A 21,885-nucleotide genomic window follows, 5' to 3' on the forward strand; every position below is an offset into this window, starting at 1 on the left:
TGTGGGGGCACAAGGAGGTGGCTCAGAGGAGAGACACTGGGACACAAGGGCTGGGGACCATCAGAGGAGGCCAATCAAGCTGAAGCTTTCCAGGGGGAGGGTCTCAGCTGCATCCTTTAACCCCTCTCTCTTCCTTCTAGAGGGAAATGAGGGATGCAGCTTCTTGCAGGAGCCCAGCCACCAATCAGCTTTACATAGCCCCTTGCCTTGGCCTGGTCCCCCACCTCCAACACCTTTCTGGACATTTGTACCTTCCTAGAAAAATCCCCTAGGGCCAGACAAAGGCATCTCAGAGCAGAAAAAGAGCTAGGGAGGTCAAGGGTACTGGCAAGGAGCCGGGAGCAGCCAGGAGCCCCCAGAGGTCTCAGGCCCAGGTTCTAAGAAAGCCTCCAAACTTGAAGGCAAGCCTCACTTGGTTCTAGTAGCAGCAAAGCACTCTACCATATCTGGAATGTGTGATACAAACAATCTGGGCACCTCACTTTCCCCAACTGTCAACTAGGAAAAATGATCCCAGTCGCTGGGGCAAGTGTCCAGCAACACTGCCCAGTCTGCACCTTTCCTCTCTGGCTTCCTGCATCCTGCCACAGCCCCCCAAGGCCAGGCACAGGGCATCAGGCCCTGACCCCATGCCCAAACCAAAACCTGTATTTGGTGCGGAGCAATTGATTACTAATTGATTACTTTTGGGTGGCCTTTCTAGCCATGGTCTTGTAACTCCCACCCTGGTGACTGGGCAGGACTGTGTGACCGGGTAATCCAAGGAGATTGATCAGTTTTGCCTTAAAAGAGAGCCAATTCCAGAGCAGAGAGGAGGAGCCCACCACTACCAAGGAAAGACAGACCAGCAGCAGAGACGTGGCAGCAGGAGACAGCGCAGTGGGCTTCCTGGCCCACGGAGAGAGAAAGCAGAGACTGAGGGCCAGGGAGAGGCGTGCCTGCGAGCATGGCTGGGAAGGGGCTATTCTGAAAGAAGAACTGTACCTTGAGTGTTCCTGAGCCTGAATTCTAACTGTTACTTCCCTAATAAATCCCATAATCATGAGCGTGGTCTTTGAGTTCTATGTGGCCGTTGCAATGAATTATCGAACCCAGCAGAGAAGTAGAGAGTGCTGTGTGAGGGATGGTTAGTGTCAGAATTGGTAAAGATGGCAAAGAGAGGAGGCTTGTCTGGCCTCCACCTCAGGAGCAGCCTTGCTCTGTTGATCTTGGTTCTCCTTCCCCCTTGTGAAGTTAGATGAGGTCAGACAGTGCCCTCAAGCCATTTTCACATTTGGTTAAGGATATGCAACGATCATTTACACCTCAGGGTGAATGAGTTTAAAATCTGAGTTACTTCTCCACATACCTTTTCACTGAGACCCAATGCAGGACTCTGGGATGGAAGAGCCAGCTTGAAGGGGCTCCTAATGGCCAACATCAGGACAATTTGTACATCAACACAAGAATGACTGATCTTAATACAATGAATTAATAAAAATTACTGGGGTCCATGTTGCTGTTGTTGTTGTGTGCCATCGAGTTGACTCTGACTCATAGTGACCCTACGGGACAGAGTAGAACTGTCTCATAGGGTTTCCAAGGCCGTAACCTGTATGGAAGCAGACTGTCACATCTTTCTCCCTTTCGGTTAGCAGCCAAGCGCTTTACCCATTGTGCCACCAGGGCTTCCCCCGAGAGCCATAATAACACTCAAAGGAGTGGGAAGAGGAAAGCTCTTCTTTACAGAAAAATGCCAGCTAATAAAGACAGAAGGAATGAGAATTAGAAAACCACCACTTTGCTGCCCCAAGTGTAATGACTTACTCAGGCAAGGTCCATGGAACCTTAAACCATTACGTAGGAGGTCGCTGAGAACAGGAGATTTGCCTGCTGCCAAGATATCACACACAGATGATTTGCTAATCACAAAGGGGAACATGTCCACCTGGGTCTGCGTAGCAGCCCCAGAAAGCTGGAATTGTGTGAGTGTCTCCCAGGACCGCACCTCTGCCCCCGTACACAGTTACCTCTGATCGGGGTGCTGGGGGCAGTGTGTGCACCTCCCTCTCTCCTGCACTCTGCCGCACCCCATCCACAAGGACCTCACGCCATGAGAACTCCCTGGCGCCCTTCTTCCTTACCATTTTCCCTGCAAAGCTGACCTCCACGAAGGGGTCCACCAAGTTCTTCTTGTTACTGTCAAAGCCAAAGATCTGCTTCACGTTGTCCATCACGGCATCGTCCACTGGGAAGGAGCACACGCCGGTCACTGCCCGCCTGCTGCCCACCTCCTAAACCCCTTCTTCCCGCCCACCTGTCTCCAGGCAGTCCTGGGACTCCTGAGAAAGTCACCGTGGCCCCCTCGGCCCAGGGACTCCGGGAGGGAGGACTGTCAGAGCAGCAGCTCCTGAGGGCACTGGTCCCCAGTTTGTTCCCTCTGCTCTCCAAAGGCTTTCAAAGCTGACTGATTGATTGATTGATTGACTGATTGATTAGAAACCTCTATCGCTAAGGGCAGAAAACAATCCAGAAAGGGACTGGGAGTTGTTACAATAACCCATTATGAGTATCTGTCTGACATTTTCTTTTAGATCCATTAGCACGGTGATTGAGACGAGCTCAACCAGTAAGTCAATTCTGTTTTTATTTTTTTAAGATTTTAATCTATGCTGTACCAAATCATATTTTTTACTGAATTAGTTTATTTCTACATATACGTTTAGATATATGTATATATATGAATGAGACAGTTAAAGGCTAGATACTAACGAATGTCTACATCTCCTCAACAGGTAACAACAATTAGAAAATATTTATGTTCTATTTACCCATCTCTTCTGCTTTCATTTATATTTACAAAACATTATAGAGAATTAAATATAAAACTCCTTTGCCTTAAGAAAAGCAAACATTTATATTCCCCTATACCCCTTTGAGGAGCCCTGGTGGTGCAGTTGTTAAGAACTCAGCTGCTAACCAAAAGGTGGGCAGTTCAAAGCCACCAGCTGCTCCTTGGAAATCCTATGGGGCAGTTCTACTCTGCCCCATAGGGTTGCTACAAGTCAGAATCGACTTAACGGCAACAGGTTTGGGTTTTGGTATGCCCGTTTGGAAGCTCACCCAATCACTTCTGCGTAACTGCAGCCAATAAATGCAGAATATTTTTCAGCATGTATTTTAACACCTATTTAACACATGGGGTCGCCATGAGTTGGGGGCCAACCTGATAGCAGCTAACAACTACAACTTGTTTAAAGCCTTTCCCCATGAACGTTGGTTCAAATAAGCTTGTACTGAAAGAATCCACTTTATTTATTGATATCATTAATTAAAGCCGAAACTCTCGAACTATTAGCTCTAGGCAAAACTTGAAAACAAGGACCCAAGTTGCAAATGTTCCCGCTGATTCGTCTCTGCTAGGGACAGTGACGGGCTTGATTATAATAATGCACACTCTAAAACAGTGGCTTACAATTGGGCTGTAGGAATGAATCACCTGGGGAGTCTTTAAAAAACACCAGTGCACGAGCCCTACCCCAGACCAAGTCATTCTGAATATCTGGAGGTGGCGCCCAGACATCTGTATTCTTTTAATGCTCCCTTACCACTTGCTGTGGAGTCAGTTCCGACTCATGGCGACCCCATTGTGTCCAAGTAGAACTGTGCTCCATAGGGTTTTCAAGGCTGTGACCTTTCGGAAGCAGATTGCCAGGCCTTTCTTCCGAGGCACCTCTGGGTTGATTTGAACTACCAACTTTTCAGTTAGTAGTTGAGCGCTTAACCATTTGTGCCGCCCAGGAACTCCTAAAGCTCCCTAGGTGATTCTAATGTGCAGCCAGGGTTGAAACCCACAGCTCTAGAATATTCAGTATAATTCTCCAAGCATTTACTGAACACATGGTGGGTCCAATCCCAGGCTAGCCACTATGAGAAATCAGGCAGTGGCCATACTGGCCTTCCTCGGGGAGAACAGGGAGGATGAGGAAATGGCCACAGCAAGGGTGACCCACCATCCCAGTTTGCAGGAGACTGAAGAGTTTCCTGGGACATGGGACTTTCAATGCTAAAACCAGGACAGTCCCAGGCAAAGCGGGTTAGTAGCTTACAGCAGTGGACCAGTGCTCCTCATCTGTGAGACAGTGGGTACCAGGAGTCCCTCATGCAAACCATTCCCATATCACCATATCTTTTCCCCAGCCCAGGGTCTGCAGACCTGCAGGCCGGGGCCTCCTCACGGAGGGAAGGAAAAATCAATGAGATTCAGCCCTGAGAGTAGAAGAGAGAGAGTCTGGGAGGTGCTGACTCCCCAGAGAGGACCCAGAAAACAGGTCCACAGAGTGGCTAAATAGCCAGACCAGGCCCAGGAGGCACGGCAGCGGAGACCAGGGACAGCTGCTACTCTCAAGATTTCTTGCATCTCTGTAACTCCACCAGCGTTTATTATTTTTCATTAAGTTCTTTTATGCTTGAGGGCTTGAGGCTTTCCCCAGGCAGCAAAGTGGAGGGAGAGCTGGGCCCTGCACAGGTGTCCAGCAGACCCTGGGTTGAGGATGGCAAGTCAATGCTGGGGGGGCAGGGTGGGGGGTGGCGCAGGAAGGGAGCACAGGAGCAGCCCCTGGGGAGGGGGAGGCTCTGACAGGAACTGAGAAAGGGGCCCAGGGACCCACAGCTAGAAGCTACTTCTCCCCCAAGGGGTCTCCCACAAGGTGAGGTCTGCCTTCATAATGGCCCAGTGAGAGCCTCTTGGGAGCCTCCCAACAGATAGAGGGCGCCAGACTTACTCTGCGGTAAATCCTCGGCCCTGAAGACCTTCAGGCAGAAGTGGGCTCCTCGAAGGGCTACACCAGTAGGCCTGAGCAGGTTGCCTTCGATGTCTTCCTTGTCTTCAGAGGGATCTTTTCTCTCCAGCTGCAAAGCAAACCTCATATGATTCCTAACGCACTCTTGAGCACAATGTTTTCCCTTCTTTTTCTAAGAGCCCAACCTTCACCCCTTCGGAGGGTACATTTTGAAGTAAGGCAGATCTCACTCTGCCACTTACTACCTGTCACCTCAGGGAAGTTCCTTAGCCTGAGACTTGGCTTCCTGATCTGCACAGTAGAGACAATAATACCAACCTCACAGGATTGTCACAAGGATTAACTTTAATAATGATGTAAATGCACCTGGAGCACGACAGGTGTTTAACAAAACCTTAGTCTCCTTCCCATGCCAACCATTAAAAAAAATAGCAAAGAAGTGGCCAAGATCTAAGTTCTATACAAAGATGGGGATACCTCCCCATCTCTCAAGACCTTTCTCATTCTTACCACCTATGACTTATAACTTTACCTACTGACATGTACAGATGACCATAACATCTTTTTAAACAAAAAAAAATCCAATTATAATTCAATGTATATAGATAATCTCATTTTTGCAAAAAAGAAAAATACACATACATGTATATCCTTATGGAAGGATATTTAACAACATATTAAGAACCGTTACCTCTAAGTGGTAGAATTATGAGTGATTTGGTTTTTCTTTATACTTTTCCACATGCTCTGCATTTCTCACAACTAACATATATTCTTTTAAATCAGAAAAAATCAAGTAGCTTTTGTTTCATTTTTTGTTTGGTGTCTCCACCATCCGGTGCTGTATGAAGCACTGAGACTCAGGGCAGCGTACTTACAGGAGCTTCGTCCCCGGGCCCCAGCACACAAAGGCTCGCTTTCAGGTAGCCTCTGGCCCCAACAGAGAAATCGTCAGGGTTCGAGAGCAGCAGCCACTTCCTGAGATAGGCATGACCTAAAAGAGACAGTATCCATGGGTGACCCTAGAATTGGAAGGGCCCATACCTGCAACCACTTCCAGGAATCCAGGGCCACATGTAGGTGAGTTGAAGGGCTCGTCCACTGGGACACTGGGGAAGGGCTCAAATTCTAGAATCAAAAGGACTTTGAGGGTTCATGTGGGTGAGAGTCAGAATTATTAACAGGAGCCCCTACAAGAGGCTGTCAAGGCCAAGTGTATTAGAGGCCATTTTCCCCCTCTCAGGGACTTGAGGAGGCCCAGACCAGGACAGAAATCAGGGCATGGAGAAATCCTAGACTCATCACCCAAATGGCCTGTCCTTGTTGAGGATACCACAGTCTCCAGAAACCCTTGCTCAGGACATTCCAGAATTGACGCCCTTGACTAGGCCAACTGTAGGCACAGGTGAGGGTTGATCTTCCTGAGGACCTGCTTTACCTGGTGCATGAAACCCTGCCTTCTCTTCATTCCTGTAGCTCTCACCACCAAGCTCAAACCCCTCTTCTCAAATCTAAAACTCCCAGGGAGGAAGAGTAAGAGTCCCAAATGGGTGTCCCCAAGCAGCCTCCAGAACGAAAATGCAAGGATGTGGGCCAAATGGTGAGAACTCAACTCACGAGGCTCTCTGTAAATGGTGCCCACGTCCATCTGAAAACAAAGACAGGAAACGCAAATCAGACTCTTGTCCCTGAAGTACTACATAAGTATGATGCTTTATACAATTCCATTATAAATCATGTTCTTTGAAGAACATCTCGTGACCTGGGGAAATGTTCTTCATATAACATTATATGGAAAGAAAGCAGAACACATTTTAATCCCAATTTAGAAGTTTATCTACGCATAAAAAGAAAGAGGAAAGGAAATATAACAATGGTAACACTGCTATCTCTGGGTGGTAATTTGGGTGATTTTTTTCTTTTCCTTTTTATTCTTTCCTGTGCTTTATAATTTTCTATGAAAGGCATAGATTATTTTTATAATTGGAAAAAGATAACAAAATAATAATTTTTTAAACTTAACCCTTGGGTTCACAGAACATGAATGCATTTCAAAGATTAGAGATTCAAAACACAGTTGAGGTCCTATTTATTACAGAATGACTCAGGCTGAAGCTCATTCCTTTACAGAATGCTTCTCTAGGAAAACAGATGTAGCTTTTTACCTCATGACTGCTTTCCAGAGAAGGGAGGCATATTTTATCTGGATAGCAGTGGCAGGTTAAAATAAGCCTGTGCCTTTTCTTTCCTTATGATAAACGCTTGAAGTTTCAAAAATGAGGAAATCAATAAAAATTACATTAAAGTGCCATTCAGATCCCCATTATTAGTTCCTTTACTTCATGCATCGCTGGGTGGTGCAAACAGTTAAAGCACTTGGTGCTAACTGACAGGTTGGTGCTTCAAGTCCACCAAGAGTGCCTCAGAAGAAAGGCCTGGAGAGCTACTTCTGAGAAATCAGCCACTGAAGATCCTACAGAGCACAGTTCTACTCTGCCACACATTGTTGTACTGGTTTTACTCCATGCAGTTTATTAACCCAGCCTCTGAGCTGAACGGTACAGTCAGTTCTCGCTTCTCTCTGTCCAGAGAAAACCAGCAGGCCCAACAGGCTCCCCGTTCTCTCCACTGCCCCTAAGACCCCAGAAGTCACATCCAGATCCCACCTCCCAGTCCAGAGTCAGTGTCACGCTGGCCTGAAACCGTCAGAATTAGGGGGAAGGCTGCCAAAACTCCAATCCCACACGGCCTACCCAGACCCAGGAGAACAGGGTTTCTGGAGCACCAGCCCCTGCACGTTATCCACAAATGCCTCCACTCATGGATAATCCAGAACCGACTGCTTTCAAAAGCAAATAAAACAATTACCCGGAACTCCCCGATGAGAGCGTCTGTCCTGAGGGAGCGGGAATCTACCACCTGGGGGGAAAGACAAGTGAAAACTCACGTTTACAAGCAGAGGTGAGGCCCAGACAGGGACCAGATGCCCCACCAAAACTTCACCCAGCTTCAGGCCACAGCAAGTCTCCCAAAACAGGAGTCCCACCTAGACAGCACTTACTCTGGTCCAGAGAGCGTCCTAAGCAGGTGCTATTATTACCTCCATTTTACAGATGAAGAAACAGAGGCATACAGACATTACCGGATTTGTACAGAATCATACAACTCCTAAGTGACATAGCCAAGACTAAAATCCAGGCAGCCTGGCTCCAGAGTCCACACTTTTAACCATGATACTACACCGGGTGTGGGGGCGGGGGGAGGGGGCGGAGGTCCAAAGAAAGAGAATCTTGCCAGAAGCAGGCACTGGACAAATAAAATAAGATGAGGACCAAAGTGTCTGCTGCAACCAGGGATTTAAGGGCCCTGGTCTGAGACACCTGGGGGATGCGGGACAGTGGGGTCTCCCCACCCAGCTGCAGCCTCCCTTCTGAGCTGCTGCAGGCGTTTCTGTGACTAGCAGAGCCTGACTGAAAGTTGCTCCACATCATCCATGCCCAGCCTTAACGTTTCTCTTCTCTCCCTCTGAGTCTGTCTCTCTCACAAACACACACACACTGACAGGCACACTCACAGGCACACATGCACACTGACATGTACACACTTGTACGCTGACAGGCCCGTGTACACACTGGCAGACACAGATGCAGACGCATACACACGTGCACACTGACACGCACATACACACATGTTGCGTGCAAATACATGCACACTGGTGTGCACACAAATGCACACTGACACGCACACATATACACACATGAAATGTGCCTGTGCCCAATGACATGCAGACATGCAGACTGACATGGGCACAAACACACACACGTGCACTGTGACACACACACTGACATGTATGCATGTGCACACAGCTTTGATTGCTGAGATATACCGTGATAAAGATGGGCTCATCAAACAGCTCTGCAGGAGAGTCAAACACGTTGAAAAAAAGAGTCTGTTGGTTCCGGGAGAGAGAGAGAGACAAATCAGTGCCTGCTGAACCCCAGCTGGGGGAGAGGGTCGCCACCACCCACAAGTCTGGCAGTTCTGTGGTGCCAACTTGACTTCAGTCCATGCAGGAAGTGTGGATTGAGCTCAGCCCTGTGTCATCTCAGGGACAGGGTGGGTGGCTGGCCCTACAGGATGACAGAGTGTGGAGCACAGCAGGAGACTCAGGCAGGAATAAGGGCTGGAGCCCTTTCTCCAGCTCCTCAGAGAGCCCGCCCGGGACCTGTCACAGATCTCAACCCAAAGTTAGGGCCCTCTACCAAAACCCTCCAACGCCTGGCCAGGTGTCTGCTCTGGGGTCCCAGTGTGGAAGGTCCACCAAGGTCCTAGCCTAATGGGTGTGCCCCAGGCTGGGAGCCCTGGCCAGTGTCCCCCACCTCGTTGAAGAGTGGGCTGTTTCCCTTGTGGATCCGTGTCCGCTTGGTCTGCCCGGCAGTGGTGACTTTGACCACAGGCTTGATGTTCACGCCTGGCAGCTGGCGCCCCTCGATCACCTGGACCCTGATCTGAAAGTAGGAGGAAAGAGAAAGGACTAGGCAGGTGGGAAGGATAGGACCACCTGCCCTCTAACCCTCACCCCAAGAGAGTCAGAAATCTCCAGGGCTGTCTCACTGTGGGCATCCTGGGAAAGGTATTGAAAAGAAATTAGGAAGAGCAATATAAAAATAATCCTATTTTCCCACCAAGGTCCCTTGCAGCTATAAAATTCAATCATTCCATATAAGAACAGCCAGGCAATTATTTATTGATTGATTGATCAAACCTCTTTAAAAAAACAGCCTACTATCGAAGGATATATTATTAGTAACAATAGGAAGGTGGATTAGTGATTTTATTCTATTCATTTTGCTGTATTTTCCGAATTTTCTATAGTAAACATATATACCAAAACCAAACCCACTACAATTGAGTCGATTCCAACGCATAGCGACCCCAAAGGGTTTCCAAGGCTGTAAATCTCTACGGGAGCAGAGTCTTTCTCCTGTGAAACCGCTGGCAGTTCTGAACCACCGACCTTTCGGTTAGCAGTCGATCGCTTTAACCACTGTGCCACCAGGGCTCTTTTAAACATATATAACATTTTTTAAAATTTTTTTGTGCTTTAGGTGAAAGTTTACAGCTCAAATTAATTTCTCATTCAAAAATTTCTATACATTCGTTTTCTGACATTGGTTGCAATCTCCACAATGTGACAGCATGCTCCCCCTTTCCACTCCAGGTTCCCTGCGTCCATTCGTCCAGTTCCTGTCCCTCCCTGCTTTCTCATCTTGCTTTTAGACAGGAGATGCCCATTTGGTCTCATATATCTGATTGAACTAAGAAGCACATTCCTCATGTGTGTTATTTTTTTGTTTTATAGTCCTGCCTAATCTTTGTCTGAAAAGTGGGCTTCAGGAAAGGTGTCAGTTCTAGGTTAGCAGAGTGTCCGAGGGTCATAGTTTTCGGGGTTCCTCCAGTATCTGTAAGACCAGTAAATCTGGTCTTTTTTGTGAATTTGAATTCTGTTTTACATTTTTCTCCCATTCTGTCCGAGACTCTCTGTAGTGATCCCTGTCAGACTGGTCTTGGCGGTAGCCAGGCACCATCTTAAACATATATGATTTGTGTAAAAAGAAAAAAGGCAATAAGAATATGTCTTAAGGATAATAAAAATAATAAAATGGAAGTTAGAATTTTGCCTCTCAGAACAAACACAGTGGTTACAGCTGGAACTTTTGCTTAAATAAGTGTGATTTAGAAATGAAATCTATTTTTATGATGTGTTGCAGAGAACTTAAGTTCCCTGTTTTTAACTTTAAAAGTTGTTCTGAACAATTAATATTTTTAAATGTGACTACATCAAAATGGAAATTCTGCAGAAAGAGAAAGAGTATAAGCAAAGGACCAAAATTGAAGGGCAAATAAAATGGGATGGATTTTTGGATAAAAATATGTCAGGGGGGTAATATTACTGTCTTTATTCTGTGAGGAGCTTGGACAAATTCAATTTCCACATGACTTTCAGAAAAATCCATGGCTATAATAGAGGGATGGACAGAGGGGAAACAAGATGGCCAGACAGTACTTCTTAGATCTGGGGATCTTGTTAAAATGCAGATTTCAATTCAGCAGGTCTGAGGTGGGGCCTGAGATTCTGTGCTTCTGACAAACTCCCAGTGATGCCCAGGCTGCTGGTCCATGGACCACACTTTGAGTAGCAAGAAGCTAGATAGATGCATAAACCCTGGTTGGGAAAACAGATACAAAGATGTGCTGAATCTCTTCCTTTCTTCCTTCGCCTTTTTTTTTTTTTTTTTTTTTTTGGTAGAGCAAAACCCTGTCTAAGGCCATGGGCAGGGGCTTGTTCTGAGGCCCCAAGACATGAACTCTGCATTCAGCATCTTTCCCCAGTCCAGGGAAACCAGACTCTGACCCAGGAGGGGCCTTTAGGATCCCACATGTATCTGGACAGACCGAGGCATTAGCAGCTGCCAAGCGCTAAAGTTGCTGACTGGGGTCAGACAGCCCACCCAGTCACCTGGAAGTCCTGTGGTTTATCCGACAGCAGCTTTCTGGGTGCGCTTCTCTTCCTTTTGCTCCCAGGGTGGTAGGGGGGAGGATGAGAAGGTGGCTTCCTCGGGGTGGTGGGAGCCCCCGGGCCTTGGGCGCTGCTCTGGTCCGGGAATGGCTCCGCCTCATCTCCCGTGAGCCCCTGGTCCTCGGTGTCCTCCTCTTCACCTGTGTCTGGGGCAGAGGGCACTGATGAGGGCTGAGTCCCTCTGGCCCTGCCCATGGGACCCAACCTGATGGTGGAGGATCCAACGGGCGTGGGTATGAAGACCCACCACCCACCTCCCCCATCCCTTCCCCATCGGCTGAGCCAGGATGGATAAGGTGGAAAGAAGAACAGCTTCAGAGGGCAGTCAGTCCAGTTAGTCAGCAGGAAGAAAATAAGAATGGCCCTAGCCTCCCGACCCCAAGTCCTGCAGGATGAGCCCTCTAACCACCTTTTCCCACTCTAGCGAGCTGACAATGGCGGCAAGTGAGACAGTTACGGTTGTAGGATTGGGATAGCTCTGACCGGTGTCTCACCCATGGGAGCCTGCCACTTCTTTCCGGAGTATCTCGTGTCCATGGTGCTGTCACTGAGCAGGGACCAAGTCTCGGCCCGGCTCTGTCCCCCACCTGGCACATGGGCAGGACACAGCCCAGGAAGGACAGGTGGGAGCTGGGGTGGAAGAAGCCAACTTACTGCACTTCAACCCCAGCCCCGCTTTCCTGCAGGCCCCAGCCTGGCACAAAGCTGCTGTGTCTGTCAGGACTGTGTCTTCTCACCACCTTCCAGACAGGACTGGGAATTGGTCACCTTCAGAAGCTTCCCTGATTCTCTGTCAAATCCACTTCAAAGTGGCCCTAGATGATTCGGGGCCCTCCAGCCTCCCCACCTGGTGTCACCAGGAACACCTCTTCATCCTCTCCTCAACCTATTCCAACTCCAGTCCAGCTCAGGATTTCTGAGGTTACCCCAGTACAGACTGATCTCCACCCCTCTAGGCCTGGACAGTGCTGAACCCCAATAAGATGGCCCCTGTTCTGCCTCCCTCACCACAAGGCCTCCCATGGGGCTGGGCTCTGGGTAGGGCCGGATTACCCAACAAGCAAGGTAAATAAGCAAGGTACGCACGGGTCCAATTGTGCCTTCCCACCAATGTGCAGTGCACAGTTTCACCTGTCCCCCACCACAGCACAGACGTGGTGAAACCCATGCGAAATTGCTCACCACAGATCAGCAAGTAAATACAATTAAGCCAGTGCGTACCTTGCTCAATGCAAGCCAGTGCATACCGTGCTTACTCATTAATCACCCCTGGCTCCGGGTACAGGCTGAGGGCGCACTTGGAGAAAATGGCTACTCGGGTTTTGATGTGTCTGCTTCCAGCTCCCTTCACCATGAGAGAAACTCTAGAATCTCACCCATGAGCATGTCCCCTACGGGCCCATTTGTGCAGCTTTCCTCCCCACCCAGCAGGCTGGATAAGCAGAGGCAGCTCCCAGCTGTCCTCCCAGGCCCACCACTGGCAAGTCAAACCTCACTCAACAAACCAGCTAGGCAGAGGCAAGTGAAGAGAGCTGAAGGCCACCTCAGAGCTAATTCAATCTCCTCATTTCACAAATGGTAAAACGTAGATCCAGAAAGAGTGGCTGGCCCAAAGTCCCACAGCTACTCGGTGTCAAAGGCACGACTCAAACGATATCCCCTAACTTCAGCTAAGGACTCTTTCAAGTAAAGCTAGCTCCTTTGTCACATGGCATCCCCAGCGCCACCCAGTGCAGACGGTAGGGAAGCATGTGGCTCTGCAGAGTGGGTGGGGCCCCAGGAAGAGCTTGGAACAAACCTCACCCACGCACGGGCACATCCTCTAATGTACCCACCCACCTCAGAGCTGCAGTTGCCCAGCCCAGCACAGCCCCTTCCTGGACAGTGGCGGGCAGGCTCCTCACACTAGTCCCAGTGGCACCTAGGGGAGCACTGCTCCTGCCCGTTTCTGCATGGCAGCCTTTTGGCCTCGAAGGCAGCTGTCGAGACTCCCATCTACCCTGTCCTCTCTTCTCCAGGCCTGGGTAGTCCCCAACCTGGGGAAGGCAGCAAAGGCTGGCTGAGGCTTCACCGTGGACCCCAAGCCCCAGGTTCGGGCACCATGGCCAGGGCAAGGGTGGGCTCCTCACCAGCTACTACGTCCAGGTCAGGCATAGTCGGGGAAGGTTCCAGAGGAGCAGGGGGTGGGAACAGGGGCGCGGCTCCGGGGAGTGGTGTGTAGGACACCTGCAGGACCAGCGAGGCCTGGAAGAGATGAGGGTGGGGGGGAGCAGGTTAGCGTGTTGGCCTCAGACCACTGCTCTCCAGTATCCTTCCTGTTTCTTGCATCCCTCCCACCAAGGAATCTGTCTCTGACAGGGGTCAGGTATAGAAGGCTGTGGCCAAGCCACCCACAGTGACCATAGTCAGGTGGTTAAGAGCCCAGAATTTGAAGTCAGGTTTGAATCCCAGCTCTGTTACTCGGGAGCTGTGTGACCTTGGGCAAGACATGTAACCTTTCTGTGCCTCAGTTTCCTCATCTGTAAAATGGGGGTAGTGATAGCAACGGCATCTGCCTCATAGGGTCAAAACGAGGATTACATTAGTTGATAGAGCACATAGTAATTACCTATAAGTGAATCAGGGACCCAACCTCTCCTGCAGGATTTTTCAACTCTCAGCCTAGGTCCCTCTTCAGGAAAAAGTCGCCCTTGGCGCCTCTGATTAGCCAAGGCCCCTCCCTTGCTTCTGCACAGATAACTCAGCTTTGCTCTGCTCAGGCCACAGCCTGGGTCTCTGGGTGCTGCTCACCTTTCTGGGTCCTCTGCCCTTCTAGAAGCCCCCATTTCTCTGCCCCACCCCAGCAGCTCCAGCTCTGACCATCAGGGAGAAGAGCAACTGATGGCACCACTCACACGGAGGGGGAAAGCTGTCTTGTGCTCCGATCCCGACCCCGCCAGGAAACCAGCACTGTTCAAAGGCTCGCCTGAACCTGAGGGCACCACTTCAGCAGGCTCACCAGCCTTGCAGCTCCTAGGCCAGCAGGGACCTGGCTGAGCCCTCCCCCAGTACCTCAGTAAGCCTCCTGGGGAAGACTTGTTTTTTCTATTTTGTTATTTTTTTTTTATTATCAAAGTAATACATGCTTTACTGAAGAAAGTTTGGAAAGTAAAAAACCTTAAAGAAGAAAAATAATACAAAAGAAAAATTGTCCATAATTCCACCACTAGTCACATTTTGATATAATTGTCTCCAGCCTTTTTAAACAAATTTATGCAGCTCTGCTGTATATAAAATACAGTACCCTAGAGGCCTGGTGGAGCCCTGGTGGCGCAGTGGTTAAGAGCTCGGCTGGTAACCAACAGGTCAGCAGTTCAAGTCCACCAGCTGCTCTTTGGAAACCCTATGGGGCAGTTCTACTCTGCCCTATAGGGTTGCTATGAGTTGGAATTGACTCAACAGCAATGGGTTTGGCTTGGTTTTGGTCAGAGCCCTGGTAGCACAATGGTTAAGCAGTGGGTTTCTAACCGAAAAGTCTGCGGTTGGAACCCACCAGCCGCTTCGCGAGGGAGAAGACTTGGCGTTCTGCTCCTGTAAAGATTACAGCCTAGGAATCCCTGTGGAGCAGTTTTACTCAGTCCTACAGGGTCGCTGAGTTCGAACTGAATCGACGGCACACAACAACACATTTTCCTTTTACTTAAAGTTAGACCATAAGCATTTCCCCAGGTTTTGATGAACCTTATATAAACATCATTTTTAATAATGCATAAGCTGAGCAGCTCTAAGATAATTCACTGGACACCCCTACTGAGTAATATTAGGGTTAGATATGGTCGCGAAATTTTTGTTATGATAAAGCTAAAATGAGTATCCTTAAAAAGAAGGCCTTTTTGTTTGTTTTGTCTTTCAGAATATTTTCCTGGTATCCAGGAAATAATGATAGGCCCTGCCCTGGAGCAAACTCTGGTTCCCTGACGGAAGGGGCTGAAGGTCCCGGATGTATCACGATCCCGAGTTTGAACCCTCCTGATTGGAGGGTCCCAGGAGCAGCCAAGCTAAAGGAAGACACGACCGGTGGGGAGGTGGGGCGCAGAACACTAAAGGATGCAGTGCCAGAGCAGCTCAGCCTCCCTGGAGATCCCGGGAGGAGGCCCCGTAAGGCAACCGAGCCCTTTAAATCCAGGATCCAAGGCACTGCCATAACTGCCACTGCGAGTTCCCGAACCACCACCAGGGGTCGCCACTTGAGTAGCCGGCGCGCCCTACACCCAAAGCTCCTGCAACCCAAAGAGAAAAGAACAGCTTCCCGGGGTCCCAGCCCCAGGTTCCCAGCCCCGCCCACACCCACTCCCGGCTCCTGGCAATTCCGATTCAGTCGGTCTCGGGTGGGCCTGGGCATCCACGTTTTTAACAACTCTCCTGGGCTTTCCTCCACTCCATCCAAAAGCAAGCTGGGCTCTGGAAAAATAACTAATGCCAGGTCTAGAACAGGGAAGGTACAAAATGAGCCGGGAACATCATTGTGTGCAAGAAATAAGGACAAAAATGCTCAAAGAAGGATAGAAACATATCGAAAGGATACAGACGCCAGCTTTCATCAGCTCCCACTGGCCGATGCTGGGACAATTTAAACATTAAAATAAATAATGATAGTAATGGATTAAATCAATGAAGAAATTAAGAATACAGAAAACATTCTATTCTAAAAATTGGATGTCGATGTTACATTTGGAGTACATTATTAAGAAAATAGTCTATTATAGGAATATATGAATCCAAAAAAAACCCAAACCAAACCCGTTGCCATCGAGTCGATTCCAACTCATAGCAACCCTACAGGACAGAGTAGAACTGCCCTATAGGGTCTCCAAGGAGAAGCTTGTGGATTGGAACTGCCGACCTTTGGTTAGCAGCCATGCTGTTAACCACGGAGCCACCCGGGCTCCATATGGATATAAATAAATAAACAATAAATGGAGAGAGAAGACAGCTTTTCCTCACAGTGGAATGCCAACTGATCGATGCAGAAAAACAACTGATTTAGAACATCGCCATTTAGCATCCATCAAAATAATAATGAATTCAACCAAGAAACAACAGTGGATGTCGAATCTGGTGGGTAACAGTTAGATGAGGAATGGGATATTTACAGAGTCACAAAGTACCTCCCCACAAAATTCTTACTAATTAGAAAGAGGGGAAAGTTATTTATAGTGGAGAAATCCAGCAGATGCTACCAAGGTTAATATTACAGTAATGAAATAAGTCAAAACTGTGCACTGATAGGATGCCATGAGGACAACACAGCATGAGTTATATATTCCTGCCGAAGATAATGGAATATAATCTAATCATGAGGAAACTAGTCTAAATCTAATCATGAGGAAACATGAGACAAACCCAATGTGAGGGACATTCTACAAAAGAACTAGCCTGTAATTCCAAAGGTACCAAGGTCACAGGGTTATGAAAGTCAGAAATGCCCCAGACGGAAGGACACTTAAGAGATGGGGCAACTAAATACAACATATGATCCTTACTTGACTCCTTCTGCCACAAGGGGCACTGTTGGAAAAGTTGGTGAAACTTGTGGGGGTTCTGTGGATTAGACAGCAGTACTGCTTGTGGTGGTTGTCAGGTGTCATGGAGTCGATTCCAACTCATAACAACCCCATATGACAGAGTAGAACTGCCTCATAGAGTTTTCTAGGCTGTAATCTTTACGGGAGCAGATCACCAGGTCTTTCTCCTGCAGAGCCACTGGGTGAGTTTGAACTACTAACCTTTCAGTTAGCAGCCATGCACTTAACCATTGCACCACCAGGGCTCCTTAGTAGTGCTGCATCAGTGATGATGTCCTCGTTTGGAAGGTTGTAGTGTGGTTATATAGGAGAATGCCCATAATCGTAGAAAATGGCCCAGCAGGTTGGCAATCAAGTCATCTCAAACGGCTTAGGACAAAACAGTCTTTGCACTATTCTTGCAACTGTTCTGTAAATCTTCAATCATTTCAAAATAAAAGGTGTTTTAAAATCTGGGGAATCCGCTTCTGCTGTAACTACAGGAATCTCACTCAGCAGAGACATATAAAGCTCCCACCCACTCATGCTGATTCCCATCCTCCAGGAGTAGTGTGGGGTCAGGACCAGCTACGTAATATGCAGGCCCAGTGTGAAAGGAAAATACAGGGCCCTTTGTTCAACAGTGATTAAGAATTTCAATATGGCGACAACAGAACATTAAGCCAAGCTCAGGGCCCTTCTGACAACAGGGCACTGTGTGACTGCCTGTGAAGCTGGCCCTGTGTGGGGTGCTTGCTTGGCTCAGCTGAGTTGGGTCTGCTTCTGAAACACAGGGTCCTGCCTAACATATCTGGCCTGACCCATTCATTCATTAGATTATTCATTTCTCCCACAAATGCATATCGAGCACCTGCTATGAGACAAACTTGTTCAAGACACTGGGATACTACCATGAACAACACCAAGGCCCCAGACTCACCACAGCAGACATCCTGGCAGAGGAGATTGACAATAAATAATAAATGAAATAAACACATAAATTATACAGTATACTAGAACGAGAAGAAAAAGCAAACCAGAGTCAGAGGGACTGGGAGAGCAGGAGGGGTGCAGGTTGCAGTATTAAATCTGAGTGGACCCCAGTGAGGGGAGGACATTTGAGCAACAATTTGATGAGGGCACGCCTTGGCTGTCCTTCATCCCCTTTCAGGCCCCAGGTTCTTCTAACCCTTGGTGACTGGGGAACCCTGACCCAGAAACCAGATTCCCTTAAAGACCATCCCTTCCTATTTTAGGTACTTGCCCTGCTACCTACACCCTCCATACCACCTGGGGGCTTCTGATGAACATCTCCAGGTGGCGCCACAGGAGTGTACCTGCTCCACGCATGGCCTGGGTGACAGCACCTGGGCCCAGGGGCTCTAGAGCAGCCCTCCACAGGCCAGGATGGAGCGGCAGCCCCAGAGTCCAAAGACCATCTAAGTAGCACTTCCTGGGATTTCCTAAGCATCAGGTACACCTACGCTGACAGCCCTTTCTAAAGAACTGGCCAAACTTCTAAAGAACTGGGAACATCCCATTGGCCCCTGGCTCTTGAATTAGACTTCCAGCACAGAGCCAGGACCATCTTCTATATGGTCCACAAGGAGGCACAGGGACATCCCTGGCAGCTACAGAGCATAGCCCAGGATCTAGAAACAGATCTCACCACCAAGGGGGCAGGCTCTTGGGACCACTGCTTCAGGACCAAACCAAAAAAAAAAAAACCCATTGCCGTGGAGTCGACTCTGACTCATGGAGACCCCATGTGTTACAGAGTAGAACTGCTCCATACGGTTTTCTTGGCTGCAATCTTTACAGAAGTAGATTGCCAAGCATTTCTTCCACAGTGCCACTGGGCGGGTACAAACAGCCAACCTTTAGGTGAGCAGCCGAGAACAAACCATTTGTACCACCCAGACACCTGCTTCAGGATCAGGCATAGTTAATACTGGAGACCACTAGCTCTATTGGGGATTGAGAGGAAAGGGGCACATGCCCATTGACCCCAACCAGGGTCAGGACCTCACACCCTTACCATGACATCATACCTCATCCCCTGTCCCCTTCTCCAGACCATAACCAGAACGGAGATTTTCTTCCTGTGGAACATGTGTGAGCTCCATGCTTTCCTGGACCACATGATCTTGGCCTAGGGCTCCCAGTGGGACCCTCTTCAAGGCCCTCCACTTCAGCATACCCATCTGACAGCCCAGTTCCTCAGGTCCCTAGTTCTGGCATCACCATGAAGTTATCCTATGTCTTAGTTACCTAATGCTGCTATAACAGAAATACCACAAGTCAGTGGCATTAACAAACCACCTAAACTCTTCTCAGTTTAGGAGGCTAGAAATCCAAATTCAGGGTGCCAGCTCTAGGGGAAGGCTTTCTCTCTCTGTCTTCTCTGGAGGAAGGGCCTTGTCTCTTTTGAGCTTCTGCTCCTGGGAGATCTTCATGTGGCTTAGTGTCTCTCTTCCTCCATCTCTGCTTCTCGCATGCTTGTTTAATCTCTTTTATAGCTCAGAACAGATTGACTCAATACATACCCTACACTAATCTTGTCTCGTTAACATAACAAAGACAACCCATTCCCAAATGGGATGACCAACCACAGGCATAGAGGTTAGGATTTACAACACATATTTTGGGGGACATAATTCAATCCATGATATCCTACCACAAGACCATTATCAGTCATGTGTCCACCAAAACACAATGCCCCAGAGCAGGGTAACCTCAGGCTCAGGGTAACCTCAGTCACTCATGTCTGCCATCCTGGGGTCCACAGTCAACAATATCAGAAGAAGCAGAACTCTGGAGGTTTCTGGTTCCTAGGCTAAAAGGACCCAGGAAACTGAGGGCAAAGCAAAGGATCATCAGATCCTCCCAGGCCCCTGGCTGACCTACAATCTATGTGGCCAGACTCTAGGGCCCTTTGCCCATCCCACCATGCTCAGTTCCATTGCTTGCCACCTACCTCATGGGCCACAGCTCTCCAACATTCAGCTCAGCAAGACCAAACCCTAGACCAGCCAGATACCACTTTGCCCCAACACACACTTCTTCATGAGTAGGCAGGCAAGCCCCATTACATGCCTGGGTCTCACTTACTTTTCCCTCAGACAACCTCCAGACATGGTAGAGGGTAAGGTGTGGCTCTGAGCTGATGTAGGGGTGGCTGGCAGAATCTTCAAACCCCTTGAAGGAAACTCAGAGACTCACCAGAGTATTGTGTCTGCCACCTCTGGTCCCTGCTCCCAACATGCAGCACCCTCCTGGCTACCCTGACCCCACCAAGCCACTAGATTTCATATGTTCTTGTTCCCTATGAGTTCCCCTTTCTGATCTGACTCTGGCTTTTAAAGCTGAGGTGATACCACCAGTTTTCACTGCATATCCATATCCTCATTATAAGCTGCTCTCAACATACATTTGTGAGTATGTTCATTCTTTCCTACATGTGGGCCCAGCAACCACATGTGCCTAGAGGCTCCTCCAAGACAGGAGAAAGGTTTCCCGCATTAGTCTGGAAGCTGTCTGAGGGTGGATTTGGAATCTTCCATGGGACGTAGCCCAGGGTGCCATATCTGAAGGGACTTGGGTGAGACTACTGAGAGACAGATGCAGCAGGGCCTCACACCTCTCCCAGGCCCTCCTCCTCCTCTCAGTCCTTCCGGGGTTTTCTAAGGATCCCACAGACCCCATCTTCACTCCCATCACTCCACCAGCAGGTCCCTTCAGCCTTCAGAGGGAATTCAGCTGCAACCAAACGGGGACTCGCGGCAGGCTCTGCCCAATGGGCCCAACCCAGAAGTCAGGCCTCGGTGAATGGCCAGTGAGCCCACCCTCAGTTCAGCCACTGAGAACCCTCAGCTCCTGAGCAGGGCTCCCTGTGCTTTCTGAGCACATCCCAAGTTTCCTGTGCCTTCCACTGCACTGCAGCCAGCCCAGGTTCCAGATGCGAAGCCCCAGCTCAGAGCGTCTTGGGACCCTCCTGGGGCTGCACGGTGACTTAGAGCTGTCAAGGACTAGAATCTGGTCCTTCTCCCTTTCCACAGCCAGAGCTGCCTCCTGGGCAGCAGGGAAGGAGGTCCTGCCTCTCCCCGGGAGCTAGACGAAGCAGGGCCTGGCCCTCCTCCCACCCATCACCTTCTGGCTCTCCCACACCCTTTTGGAGACATGGTTGGTAAAGGGTTGTCAAGGTCTGCAGTGCACCAGGGGGGCCCAGCCCAGGGAAGAGAAGGCAGTAGGTTCCCAGATGGAGAGCCTGAAGCCCAGACAGTGGAATATGGATGAGCCTTAAAACTTAGAAGGGAGCAGGTGCAGGAGAACTTGAGGAAGCAACTGTCATGGATGCAGATAGGGCTAGAATGGAGAGTTCTTTCAGCAGCTCAGTAAGAAAGTGAGAGATCCTGGTTTGAGACCTTGGGGACCAATACATACGCAAAGTAGGCAGCCCCATCCCTGAGATGTGATAGAGAAGCACAAAGCAGATCTCCTGACTCAAAATACCACTCTTACCAGTGGCCATGATGCCTACAATCCCTGCGTTAGTGCTCTACGCATTTAGGCTCGAACAGGGCAATGGCAGTTCAGTGGTGGATTCTCCAGGTTTAATTCCCAGCCAGTGCACCTCATGCGCAGCTACCACCTGTCTGTCAATGAAGGCTTACGTGCTGCTATGATGTTGAACAGGTTTCAGCAGAGCTTCCAGACTAATACAGACTAGGAAGAAAAGCCCTGAGTCGGGGACCGACTGAATGGCAGCTGACGACAACAACAACATTGCCCTCTTCGGGATCCCCTGAACAGGTAGTCCCAGAAGTCTCTGGAGTCCTCCTTGACTCCAAGAACAAGTCTAGAGAGGATAAGAGGGGGCTCAGGGGGTGACAGAGACAGACTCAGTGAATACTGCACTAGGCAGGACATTTTAACAGTGAGCACTGTCTGAGAAAGGGACGGATTCTCCTAGGAAGTGGGC

General features: G+C 49.1%; 1 protein-coding gene across 14 annotated transcripts in view; it reads right to left on the bottom strand.

The window, feature by feature from the left end:
* Nucleotides 1-21,885, bottom strand: part of DYSF (dysferlin) — a 247,256-nt gene that overhangs the window by 173,387 nt on the left and 51,984 nt on the right. For 8 of the 14 annotated variants that reach the window (XM_004369223.1, XM_004369219.1, XM_004369221.1 and 5 more), the window contains exons 5-13: nucleotides 13,491-13,605; nucleotides 11,302-11,507; nucleotides 9,161-9,289; nucleotides 8,668-8,730; nucleotides 7,650-7,700; nucleotides 6,399-6,429; nucleotides 5,660-5,775; nucleotides 4,764-4,890; nucleotides 2,124-2,227 (exon numbers count right to left, since the gene is read on the bottom strand). In XM_004369223.1, coding sequence (XP_004369280.1) covers nucleotides 2,124-2,227; nucleotides 4,764-4,890; nucleotides 5,660-5,775; nucleotides 6,399-6,429; nucleotides 7,650-7,700; nucleotides 8,668-8,730; nucleotides 9,161-9,289; nucleotides 11,302-11,507; nucleotides 13,491-13,605 — 942 coding nt within the window. Of the gene's footprint in view, nucleotides 1-2,123; nucleotides 2,228-4,763; nucleotides 4,891-5,659; nucleotides 5,776-6,398; nucleotides 6,430-7,649; nucleotides 7,701-8,667; nucleotides 8,731-9,160; nucleotides 9,290-11,301; nucleotides 11,508-11,855; nucleotides 11,949-13,490; nucleotides 13,606-21,885 lie in introns of all 14 variants that reach the window. The other 6 variants (XM_004369217.1, XM_004369211.1, XM_004369213.1 and 3 more) reach the window with 1 other exon arrangement.

This window comes from Trichechus manatus, unplaced genomic scaffold, assembly GCF_000243295.1.
Source record: "Trichechus manatus latirostris isolate Lorelei unplaced genomic scaffold, TriManLat1.0 scaffold00004, whole genome shotgun sequence".
Classification (NCBI taxonomy): Eukaryota; Metazoa; Chordata; class Mammalia; order Sirenia; family Trichechidae; genus Trichechus; species Trichechus manatus.